Source organism: Lycium ferocissimum, chromosome 3 (assembly GCF_029784015.1).
Source record: "Lycium ferocissimum isolate CSIRO_LF1 chromosome 3, AGI_CSIRO_Lferr_CH_V1, whole genome shotgun sequence".
In the NCBI taxonomy this organism is placed as follows: Eukaryota; Viridiplantae; Streptophyta; class Magnoliopsida; order Solanales; family Solanaceae; genus Lycium; species Lycium ferocissimum.
This window is the reverse complement of record NC_081344.1, coordinates 61,873,845-61,887,371: the sequence shown is the minus strand read 5'-3', so window position 1 is coordinate 61,887,371 and position 13,527 is coordinate 61,873,845. Positions and strand designations below refer to the sequence as shown.

At 36.2% G+C, this 13,527-nt stretch overlaps 1 protein-coding gene across 1 annotated transcript; it reads right to left on the bottom strand.

The window, feature by feature from the left end:
- Positions 1 to 2,272: 2,272 nt before the first annotated feature.
- On the bottom strand, positions 2,273 to 3,286 carry LOC132048969 (uncharacterized). Its single transcript, XM_059439648.1, has one exon. It carries the CDS (start codon positions 3,284 to 3,286, stop codon positions 2,273 to 2,275), a length of 1,014 nt encoding a protein of 337 aa, XP_059295631.1.
- Between the last annotated feature and the right edge of the window lie 10,241 nt (positions 3,287 to 13,527).

Below are 13,527 nucleotides of genomic sequence, written 5' to 3'. Positions count from 1 at the left end.
AAAATGGCATTTCTCCCAATTTAGTACCAACCTCGTCTCTTGAAAACGTTTCAGAACTTAAGCCAAATTATCCAAACAATGATCAAATGAGTCCCCAACTACGAAAAAGTCATCCGTGAAGATTTCAATGGATTCTCTACCAGATCGAAGAATATGGACATCATGCACCGTTGGAAAGTGGCGGGAGCATTACAAAGACCAAAAGGCATTCTTTTGAAGGCAAAGGTACCATATGGGCATGTGAAGGTCACCTTCTCTTGATCCTTCGGTGAAATAGTAATTTGATCGTACCCCGAGTATCCATCTAGAAAGCAATAGAAGTCTTTACCCGCAAGTTTATCGAGCATTTGGTCCATGAACGGAATCGGGAAATGGTCCCTTTTTGTCCAACTATTCAACTTGCGGTAATCCATACAAAACCTCCAACCAGTAACCATACAGTTTGGGATTAACTCATTCTTCTCATTTGACACCACGATAATCCCACCTTTCTTGGGAATGCATTGAACCGAACTCACACATGGGCTATCTGTAATTGGGTACACAACACCGGCATCTAACCATTTGATGATTTCCTTTTTCACAACTTCTTACATAGGAGGATTCAATCTCCTTTGATGCTTAACAAAAGGAACACAATCTTCATCAATAGATCTTATGAGTGCAAATGCCCGGAGGAATCCCTTAGATATCCGCAATAGACTACCCAATAGCTTTTTCATACCTTCTCAAAATAACCATCAATCTCTCAACTTTTGATTCCGCCAAAAGGGCGAATCTTATAACGGGCAAATTTTTGTTTGGCCCTAGGAACTCGTACCTCAAATGAGAAGGGAGAGGTTTGAGCTCTAAGGTTGGCGGCTCAATGATCGAGGGTTTTGTGAGAGGAGTGGTTCGGCTTATAAATCAAGATCAAGTTTCTTGGGGTTGTAGTTATATAACCCCAATCCCACTAATGCATTAACTATTTCCTCAACTTCTTTATAGTTCTCCCCATTGTAATTCATCAACGACGCCGCCAACACTTCACCAACATAATCATTAACCACGATGGTTTTAACGGCGTCATCAATTGAATCAATCACCTATACAACACTCATATCCGTTGGTTGTTTCAATGACATACAAATATGGAAAGTGACCTCCTCATAATTCATTCTAAATTTAAGGTCACCCCTTTCAACATCCATAAGAGCACGCCCCCTGGCTAGGAATGGTCTTCCGAAGATTATGGGAACTTTAAAATCAACCTCACAATCCAAACTGACAAAATCGGCCGGGAATATAAATCGGTCCATCCTAACAAAAACATCAAAGAGAATACCAACCAGTCTCTTCACGGTCTAATCCGCCATTAATAATCACATAGATATGGGTCGGAGAGTTCCCAAGCCAAACTTGTTAAAAATAGCAAGCGGCATCAAGTTGATGCTTGCACCAAGGTCACATAGAGCTTTAGCAAATTTGTACATTCCAATAGTGCAAGGGATTGTGAATGCCCTGGGATCTTCCTTCTTTTCAACCAATGCTTTTATGTCAATAGAGCTATAATGATGAGTAACTCCAACCGTTTCAAAACTGGGTTGCCTTTTCTTGGTCACAAGATCCTTCATGAACTTGGCATACCCCTGCATTTGCTTAAATGCTTCCACCAATGGGATGTTAATAGAAAGTTATTGCAATCTTTCAAGGAACTTATGCAATTTCCCATCCTCAACCTTCTCTGCCAATCTTTGAGGAAATGGAGGGGGAGGTTTTTGGATGGGAGGTAGCATTTCCCGGGTCTTATCTTTTGTAGGCATCTCTTTAATAATAATGGGTTTTTCAATACTAGCCCACTTCCTCAATTGAATCTCCTCGTCGTCATCAATAATAGGTGTCTCAACCTCAACCACCTCATCTTCATTCACCAACTTTTCTCCCCCATTTGTCTTGCCACTCCTAGTAGTGATTGCATGGCCTTTATGTTCACCATCATTCTTTAGATTTGCAATCGTATCACTAGAGAGTGTGCCTTTTTGCCTTTGATTGAGGGTAGCTGAGATTTGGCTAAGTTATGATTCTAATTACTTGATAAAAGTTGAGAGAGAACTCACAACTTGCCCCATGCTTTTCATTTCATCTCTTGTTTCCTTGCAAAAGGAATCGGTTGACTCAACTTTTTTCAACACTCTTGATAGCATGTCCTCCATTTTAGAACTAGCGGGGTCGTTAGTGGATAATTAGCTTGAAATTAGTTGATTCCCCTTGGGTGGGAGGTGGGACATAAGGATTAGAGCTCCGGTGGTTGTTGTAATTGTTGTTGTAACCACCTTTGCTCTTTGTTCCACCCTTGATTCTCTTGACCTTGCCGCCAAGGTACTTGATTGGAACTTTGGTAGTTAGGCCAGGAACTCCTCGCTTGATTGTTTACAAAATTGGGCTCTTCATCATATATTTGGAAGCATTGTTCATCTTGAGGGCCACCCTCACAAGACCCTACCGCATTAACCCGCTTCGTGCATCCACCCAACACATGCTTCCTAAGAAGCTCCATTTGAGTGACCAACTTTGCCATTGTTTCATCTCTCTTTCCCTCCTTCTTGATCGTCTCCCCAGACAAAAATATTTTGGAAGGACCTCCTTCAACTACTTCTGCCTCTCTAGTATACCAAGCTTTGTTGGTCTCAATTAATTTGTCTAGGAGAGCCCTCATAACATCATAAGAATTATCCATCGTGGACCCACCCACAATATTATTAGCCATCGACTTGTTGACCGAATGAAGTAACTGATAAAATGTGTGCAGAAGAATGCTATAGGGCAACCTATTCTTTGGACAACTCTTGACCTTCTTTTCAAATTGAGTCCAAACCTCATGTAGAGTCTCATTCGGAAGTTGACGAAAATTGTTGATTTCGTCACGGAGTTGCAACATCCGGAATGGAGGGAAGAACTTCTTGAGGAAAGCTTGAATCAATTCCTCCCAAGTAGTGATAGACCCAGCCAGAAGATCATCCAACCATATGGTGGCTTCCGCCGTGAGAGAAAACGAGAAAAGCCTCAACTTGACCATCTCGCTTGAGATGGTTGGGTGCATGTTGGTGGTACACACCCCAAGAAAGTTCTTAAGGTTCCTATTAAAGTCATCAATGGGTAGACCTCTGAATAAGCCCTTAGTGTTGAGCAGGTGCAACATGGTGTTATTGACATGGAAACTCGCATTTCCTTGAACTGGAGGTGGGCGGATAGCGGCTGCATACCCAGCCTCCTCCACCATGCCATCATCAGAATCAATATCCGTCATTTCACCTGAATCAACACAATTAAAAACAAGAAAGTAAGAAGAGAAATAAAGACTAAAAGTAGAGTTTTACACTAATTGATAAATTTCTAGACCGTATTCCCCGGCAATGGCGCCAAAATTTGATACGCCCAAAATACACCTTTGAAATTGGCATAAAGCGGTTGTTGGTCAAATATAGATCCCAACGAGGTTAGGATCGAATCTCACAGAGAATACAGTGAAGAAATGTACTAAGTGTAACACTCGACTATCAGTCTATATTTCTAAGAAAGAAGTATAATAATGTTTGTTTTGAAGAATGTTAACCAATTTCTGGAGATTTGTTGTTATAAAATTTAATCAATTGATAAAGAGACTAAGGTTGTAGTCCTAAAGGAAAGTAATGCAACCGGCTATCAATTCAACTCATTAGTATGTCTAGATGTAATAAACAATGAGTTTCTTGAGTTTACCAAAAGTTTTCTAACTAGATTGATAAATATCATCACTAAGATTTTCCAAGCCTTAGAATGTAGACAATGTGAGCACCTATTTTATTTTCAAGTTAGCTTTACTATTCCTAGCTCAAGCTACTAGATGCGGTTTAAAGCCCCAAATTCTTTCTATTTAACTATTTTCCTAACTTTTACTTTCTTTTTCAAGCAAAGTAAAAGTATTTAGGTACAAATAATGTTGGCCACCATTAAAAGTTATTAAGATTTGAAAAGTTAATAGAAAACATCTTTAACATACAAATAAAGTTTGAATACAAAACTCAATCACATAACTAACACATTCGGTCCCACAACTTTAGCTAATGGGATTAGCTACTCATATTCATTAAATAAAAGACAAGAATAGATAAAGTATTCATCATGCTTACAAAGTTTGATGGAAGATGATGACAAAAAGTGGAAGATTCTCCTTAAAAGCCTTCAACCACCAATATTCAATGCTCTAAATGCCGAAAGACAACAATAAAGTTTGTCTAGAGAATATTCAATGATGTGCACGAAAACCTAAGCACTAGTATTTATAGAGGGAGACTAAAAATTTTAAAAATGGCCTAAATGAAGACATGCAACGCCGATAATGCGGTCGCAAGAAGAGTATGCTCCCGCATCTTGTCGTGGTTGTTGTTGTTTAGATATGGAGAGTTGAAGGAAGTTAATATTGCAAGGGAGATGCTGCCCGAATTTACGTAAATGAGCTACTAGTTTAAGTCACAGACTTAACCCTTACCTATTATTGATAAAGGACCCCTTTACATTTTTGTAGCTTGAGTTGAATTGTGGAGGATTTCTTGGAACGTATTGACGACTCAACAGAATAAGGTATGTTAAGCTGTTCTCTTTCTTCTTTTGGCATGACCAGAATGAAATGAACGTGATGAACGATATTCATAACGACTGTATTCTTAGAAATGTTAGAAGCTCATATTTCTTATCTCTATGTTATTACACTTCTTGATGTCTTATGCTTATTGATTCTTGGAAGCACGTATGTTGATGATATTAGTTCCATAATGATAATCAGAGGTAAAACGACCTTACGTCACTCCAATAGATTTAGGTTTCCTTCTTATCATTCATGCATAGTATGGCACCTATTGTGCACACCACTGCAGTTAGGTACGGTATGATGATGATAGCCCCAAAGAGTGGCTTAATGATGATGATACAGCCCCATAGTATGGCTTATATATATATATATATACATATATGTTTTTAAAAGAAAGCATGCATGTCATTCGCCCTAAAAGGCATTCAGATGTACAGGTTGATTCTCTCTTGTCTCATGTTACTCTTATGTCTCTGTTATGCTGTTTTCATGCCTTACATATTCGGTACATTATTCGTATTGATGTCCTTTTGCCTGGGGATGCTGCGTTTCATGCCCGCAGGTCTTGAGATATAGGTTAACGGTCCACTCAGTTGGATACCAACTCAGTAGACAGTGTTGTCGCACTCCACTTGTTCCGAAGTTGCCTTGTGAGTCAGTATGGATATGTATGCATATTTACGGCTATGGTGGGGCCCTGTCCTAACCACGTTATGTTATGTACTCCAGTAGAGGTTTGTAGACAGTTATGTACAGTAAGATGTTGGATGGCCTTGTCTGCCCGTACAGTATGTCCAACATGTTTATGTATTTATGTCCTTTGAGACTTGTCTTATTTTCAGTCTATGGCTTCTGTGAGTCAGCAGGTTGTCTTGTAAAGGCCCTCATGGCCCACCTATGTTATGATTATGTTTACAGATGTATGTCTAGTGGTGCTCGACAAGTAAGGCCCAGGTGCCCGTTATGGCCCTCCGGTTTGGGTCGTGACAGAATATTTCTTGAATATTCATTAAAGAGAAGATAGGGTTTATTAATTGCACGTTTTTGTTTGGATATTGATAAACCTAGCTCACTGAGAAATTGAAATGCATGTTTTCTTTTTCTTCCTTTTTTCTTCTTTCTTCGTGGTCGAAATTGAAGGAGAACCTCCTTGGAACAACAACAAAGTTTATCTCTGTGGGACATTTCGGTCATGGATTTGGATGATGAAATCAGTCATTTATGCTTGTGTCAGGTAAATTGTCTAGGTTACACTCCCTTGAGGTGTGTCCTTTCCCCAAATCCTACGTGAACACGTGATGTTTCGTGCATCAAACTTCCTTTTTCATGGTTGAAATGTCAAAGATTCATACCATGTAGGCATAGACTAATGCTAAGTATTGGCATGCTCTACGCCACTTTTGTCACTCGTATAAATTACATTATTAATGTAGTTGGTTTTTTTACTTTAATAGACACATCTATCACTTAAATAGGTCAATTCATATGTATAATTTTCACTTTAATTTGTAAATTGTAAGTTTAAATCATCTACTTTGATGAAAGTACGTTACGTAAGTAAGTTTTCCCATGAATTTCTTGTAACTTTCTGTCCCCACCATGGATATCTTCTCTTTTGATAACAGATTGAGAGGGCACAAAAGTGAAATTGACAGTAAGAGCCCGTTTGGATTGGCTTATAAGTTGGCTTATAAGTCGTTTTCTTTTTTGAGTGTTTGTTTACCACAAATTAAAGTCATTTTGTGCTTAAAATAAGCTCAAAAAAATAATTGGACCCATTTAACTTAGTTTATCTAAAGCGGCTTATAAGCCGAAAATGTTTTATAAGCCAAAAAAAAAATAAGTTGGACTACCCCAACTTATTTTTTTAAATTTTATGCTTAAACAAATTTTTAAGCTATAAGCCAATCCAAACGGGCTCTAAGTCATGACTCATGACTAAAAAGTTATAGGGACATGGTCAATATTTTTTATCCGTAATTATCAGATATTTTAAATTTGAGCCTTGAAAATGAAATTGTTTTTGGTGGGAAACATATATATATATATATATATATACACAGATATACCCCCAAGTAAAATCCAAATTAATCGAGCCTAAATCAAACACCGGGCGAACACCGGAGGAAAAAAAAAAAAAAAAAAAAAAAAGATAAGGTCATGACTCAAAGGTGACTGAGTAGATGAATTGACTGAGCAATCCTTCTAGTAATTTTGCATGGAATGTTTGTCATTATATTTGTCAATACCACATGGAATCATTCCCTTTAAACATATTTTAGTAGCCAACTTGAATGACAATCTTCTAAGCTTTCTAATGGCGCCCACTTAATTGAAGAAGAGTGTGTGTAAACTAGCATAAATACGACTGAAAGGTTAGCAAATTGCAATATAAATTCAATTTTGTTACCATTCTCTTGGAGGATAGATGATAAACTATAATGTCACCCCTAATGCGTCTTTCGTTGAACATTATTTAATTGTAATGATTACTTTGAAAGTTAATTTTCTTTCTCTATATAATGTTTATAGTCCAGGTATTTATGCATATTATTGCATATCCTCATTCAGTTATTGAGTTTGTTATACATAGGTCTAGTTTAATTATTGAGCATGATTGATATAAACAGCCAATAAACCAAATGACCTGTGAGAACTAAGACATATAGATATTCCTTAATTTGGGATTTAATAATAATTATCCTAACAAAAAAGGCAATAATTAACGACAAGGGTAGTTAGAAAATACCTCATATGAAGACACAAAGATAGTTATCCTCCAATGAAGCCACCTTTTGTTTTTCTTTCAAAAGACAAAAATACTTTCTATCTTGTAACCAGCGGCAGAGATGTCAACGATTTTGATTCAGTCAATATCTTATATTATAAAGATATTACTAGAGTATTAAAGTAATAATTTAACAATTCAAGTTGTCTTAGTTTTTTCTGGGATTGTTGATTGAGTTTTCTGTAATTTATTTTAATAAACACACATAAGATATCAGTAAATTGATATTGTTCATTTAAAAGTTGTAGCTCAGGCTTGAACGTAGATTGTTGGAGTGAAATTACATGGTATACCACTTCTATGGTCTGTGTTTAAATGTTAGAGCTTGTTTGGCCTAGCGGTTTTGAGGGCAAAAGTGCTTTTTTAGGGGGAAAAACATTTTTTTGGGATATTTGAGGCGTTTGGCCAATTAATAAAACTGCTTTTAAGTAGAAACAGAACCAGTTTTTCTGTGGTCGGGGAGAAGCAGAAGCTGAAGCTGAAAGTTACTTTTTTCAAGACAAAAATATCCCTATTAATCCATTGATCCATTAATTTTTAACTAATAATTCTTTGTTTTATTTTACATAGTATAAAGTTAGCTTTCACGTATGTAATAGACTTTTGTAATCAGTGGAATGATTTTGAAGTTTATTTTGGTTGTAGATTTTTAGTATATTTAAATCATCATGTTGATATTATATCAATATTTATTTTTTAAGAAAATTTATATATGTATTATATTAATTGAAAATTTTAATATCTACTTTTAAATTTTAATTAAATAAAAGTAAAAACTTAATTAAAATCTTTCATAATAGATATCCAAAATGATTTTTCTGTAAAATAATCTTGATAGTAAACGTTCGTTGATAATTGTCCTGTTTCGTAATTTGACACTCAAAAGCATTTTTTTAAGAAGATTAGCCAAACATAATCTGCTTATTAAAAGCATTCAAAAGCACTTTTCAAATGAATTAGGCAAACACAAACTGCTTCTCATCAAAAGTACTTTTTTGAAAAGCAGTTTTAAAAAAAAACACATCTCAAAATAAGCAGTTTTTAGCCAATAGGCCAAACAGGCCCTTCGTCAGTTTTAAAAAGTTTACAAATAAAATTATTTTCACCTTTTTAATAAATAGATACATATTTGCTTGCCCCAGCCTCTATTACAACTTCGGCGTATCTCCTAAGGCTTCATCCAAACCACTACACAAGTGCTGATTTACACAAATATCCACTTTTTAGGTTACTATTTAGATTGTGTTTATATTTTTAAAAGTTGTGTAATTATCCTTTCAAATAATATTACTTGGATCTAATGTTTACTCATATATTTCTTTTAATTTCTGCTGCTTCTAATACTTCTGACCACGTGAAATACTTTAAATTCCTCAATTTATGGGAAGAACATGAAGATTACCTAGATACTATTCAACAAGCCTGGTCTCAACCAGTTTATGGCAATCCCTTTTACAGTTTACATCAGAATTAAAGAGAACTTGCTCTGCCCTTAGCTCTTGGTCCAAAGTGGCTTTTGGAGATATATATGAAGAACCAAAAAGACTTGAGGCACTCATCAGAAGCTTGGAAGAGGACATGCTAACTAATAACAAACCTGAGATTAAAATGAACTTGTCCAAAGCAAAAGCTGATTTTACCAGATTTCTTAAGCTTCAAGATGCAATTTTGAGACAAAAAGCTAGGGTGAAGTGGTTGACTGAAGGAGATGCAAATGCTACATTTTTTCATGCTATTATTAAGGATAGAAGGAAGAGGCTTAATATCCAACAGATAAAGGATTTTAATGGTAACATGGTCTCTGGAACTGAAGAGGTCGCAGATGCTGCAGTTAATTTTTTCCAGCAACTTTTCAGTTCTGAAGAAACAAATGATGATCTTAGCATTCCTAATGCAGTTTAGAGGACTGTTAGAGATGTGGACAATGCTTTGCTTATAGCCACACCTACTATGGAGGAAGTAAAGCATTGTGTTTTCTCAATTGACTCAAATAGTGCTCTAGGCCCTAATGGGCTCACTGGCAGATTCTACCAAAGTGCTTGGCAAGTTATAGCCACTGATGTCTATACGGCTATTATCTCCTCTTTGACGGAGCAACCCTTCCAAAATTCTTTACCCATACATGCATTATGATGCTTCCAAAGGTGGACTTTCCCCAATGCTTCTCAAATATTAGACCTATTAGCTTATGTAATGTATCTAGCAAGATTATTGCTAAGCTTCTTAATGTAAGACTCGGTGTTCTTCTACCCAGAATTATATCCCATAATCAGAGTGGGTTTGTAAAAGGGAGAGCTATTACTGAGAATATACTTTTGGCTCAAGAGATTATAAATGATATTAGGAAAAAAGTTCCAGGGGAAAATTTAGTGCTTAAACTGGACATGGCCAAAGCTTATGACCGGGTGTCCTAGTCTTTCCTATGCGCCATGATGAAGAAAATGGGGTTTGCTGATAAATGGGTGGATCTTATTTCCAGATTTATTGCCAACAACTGGTATTCAATCATAGTTAATGGTGGTAGATTTGGTTTTTTCAAATCAGGGAGGGGGTTGAGACAAGGGGACCCCCTATCACCCTCTCTTTTTATTCTAAGTGTTGTACTCCTATCACTATTACTAAATGAGCTACAACATCATAGGGTTTACAAAGGCTTTTATATGAACCCATAGGACCTCAAATTAATCATCTTTCCTTTGCAGACGGTACTATTATTTTCTGTAATGGTGGGAAAGCTACTCTACAACTGACATTGGCTACTCTTAACTCTTATGAGCAAGTTTCTGGCCAAAAGATCAACAAGGACAAATGCAGTTTCTCTTTGGCCCCTAGAGAAAATCAAATGACTTATCAAATGGCTATTAGGAGGATACAAAGGATTTCTAGAATTAGACATGATTCTCTTCCTATTAAATACTTAGGGTGTCCTTTATATTCTGGGAGGAAATTGATTGAAACTTTCTCTGGTATGGTGTCCATGATAATTAGCAGGATTAGAGGATGGCATCTTAAGCTTCTCTCTTCTGGAGGCAGGGCTATGCTTATAAGGCATGTCCTTATGGCCCTCAATGTTCACACACTAGCAGCTATCCATCCTCTCAAAGGAACTATTGAAGACATTGAAAAATACTTTACCATATTCTTCTGGAGTGGGAAAGAGGTTAAAGATAAACATCATTGGGTTTCATGGGTAAATTTGTGCTTTCCCTATGAGGAAGGGGGTGCCAATTTCAAAAAGTTAGGTGATATCTGTAAAGCTTTCTGTGCCAAACAGTGGTGGAATATCAGAACTTCCAATTCTCTTTGGTCTCAATTTGTTTTAGCCAAATATTGCAATAGACACCACCTAGTTTACCTAAAGTGGGCTCCTGGTCAATCCCACAATTGGAAAGATATGTGTAAGCTTAAGTTTGAAACTGAGCAAAATCTTCTTTGGAAAATTAGCAAAGGCGATATCAGTTTTTGGTATGATAATTGGACCAACTTTGGCCCATTATGTAATTTCCTTGAAGGTGAGAATGAGTATGATATCACTAAGGTTTCTGAAGTTCTCATTGATGGCTAGTGGGACTGGACCAAGCTGAAGCTTCATCCTCCCAACAATGTGATAGAGTTGATCAACTCTGTGCAAATCACCATCAAGCAGGATCTTCCTGACACTCCAGTTTGGATTTTATCCTCCAATGGTAAGTTTACTGTAGCTACTGCCTGGAAAACATTGAGGCAGAAAAAAGAGCCCTCTCAGTTTTTTGTCAAGCTTTGGCATAAAGATGTTCCATTTAAGATGACATGCTTAATGTGGAGAGCTGTCCACAATAGAATTCCTACTGATGACAAAGTTGGTAGGATTGGGATCAATGTTAATTCATTGTGTTATTGTTGTTGTATGGGTCCAAACATGACACCAGGAAGAGAAACATGTGAGCACCTCTTCTGTCAAGGTCTCTATGCCCAACAAATATGGAAAAAAATTTCAAGTATTGCTGGTATTAAGCATAGGAACACCTCTCTGAAAACTCTATTGTGGAAATGTTGGAGTCATACGGCTAAAGATCCCATAGCATCATATATTTACTCTATTATGCCTACTATTATTGCTCGGGAATTATGGAGGTCAAGATGTAGCAACAAATATGAAAATGAGAGGCCATCTGTAAATAGATCAAAGACACTCATAGTTTTCAACATCTCTCAACTTGCCAGTGCCCAGTTTAGAAGAATCTCCATTGGTAACACTTGGGAAGATATTTGTAAGTTCCTCGACATTACTATTTTCGACAAAAGCATCACTGTTGTCAGATGGTCCAGACCTCCATTGCTTTTTCTGAAAATTAATAGTGATGGAAGTTGTATCAATGGGAAGTGTGGAGGGGGTGGTGTGGTCAGGGACAGCAGTGGCAAAATGCTCATGGTGTACTCGATTCCTTTAGGTAATGGGACAAGTAATTGGGCTGAAGCGGCTGCGCTGTTCTTTGGGTTGAAATGGTGTATTGAACAAGGCCATGGGTTGATTATTAGTGAGACTGACTCCATGCTGGTTCACAACTGTATCCATGACATATGGACTCCATGGAGAATAGAGACAATGATTGGAGAGATCAAAGAACTGGTGAATGTCAATGGTATTTTCATTAAGCATTGTTACAGAGAAGGCAGCCAAGTCGCGGACAAACTAGCTTCTTTCGGTCATTAAAATGGAGGAGGCAACTGTTGTTACAAACTTTAATATGATTCCCAGGTGTGTTAAAGGTCTGATTAATGTTGATAGATGGCAATTACCATCCTTCCTAGTCAAAAGGAGAAAACCAAGCACCCTCGTATTCGAGCCACCTTGAGCTTCTCAAAATTATTACTATTTTTTTTGTTGTCTATTTTCAAAGGTCTCTAGTCAAATTGGAGTTCCACAACTCCCATCTTGTATGAAAGGTCAGGTGCCGCCCCCCTTTCACAAATATGTTTCTTCAAAAGAGTGGTAATACAATCGTGACTTGGAAAAAAAAAAAGATTATCGTGTAACGATTGAATACACTTACAAAATTTTACATTACGTTGTAACGTTTTCTCATACGATTTTCAGTTTGCTCAAAATTAGACCATAGTCTAAAAGGTTGATAACTTATAAAAAGAAAAAAAAAATGAGGGTCATTTACTAAATAGTTGTCCAAAAAAGAACAACTAGTGAAAATTTATGTCGAGATTGATCAATTTAATCAGTATGAATCCAATCATTGACTAAAAATACTACCACTATTGCCAAAACATCAATAAGGATATATAGTATCCTTAATTTGTCTGAAACTCATCAGTCTAAAAATTTGACAAAACCTTATCTTTAATATTTGAAATTTTGGTTCTCTGGATCGGTATTAAACCAATAAACTCATCAGTCTCGATCGGTATTATTGGTTTAATTAAATTCATGCAGGGCTTTCCTTTTAACAAAAATATCAAGAAAATAATTCTAAGATTAACTATCTCACTTTCATTAGCCAAAAAGAGTATATCGAGCTACTTGTGTAATGACAGGGGTACAAATAGACCATTTTTTAACGGAAAGTATATTTTATTCTATATTGTACATAATATAGGAGTATATTTGAACCTTTTTCCTATTTTAAATATTCAATATCTATAGTTTTTTGCGTAAAATATTTATTCAGATGTATTTGAATATTTTATTTTTAGATATAACATAATTTAGTATGGTTATAGAGGTGTGCCTAAACTTAAATTTTATTAGAAAAGAAGAACTAATGATCGATTTGATTAATTTTACAACTTCTCTTGGCATACTAGCTAGCTAACAAGAGAGTCGATGAATAATACAAAGGGAAGAAATCGAGCAAGCCTGGATAGATTGTGTATTATTTACGCTCTTTCTCACATCAGCGTCTGAGGGATAAAAGCTATCAAATAGTTAAGTCAAAGTTAATAAAACTATACAACAATTTAAATGTGCATTAAATAGACTCTGCCAAATTCAACGGGGTTAGATATTCTGCCTGAAAAAATAAAATAAGTTTTTTGAAAAAAAACCCAAATAACTGATATACTCTATTTAGTTGAATCAGAGTTCCTTGTAAGAATCATATACGGTCAAAAACTCAATACGTAGTCAACGACAAGATTGTCA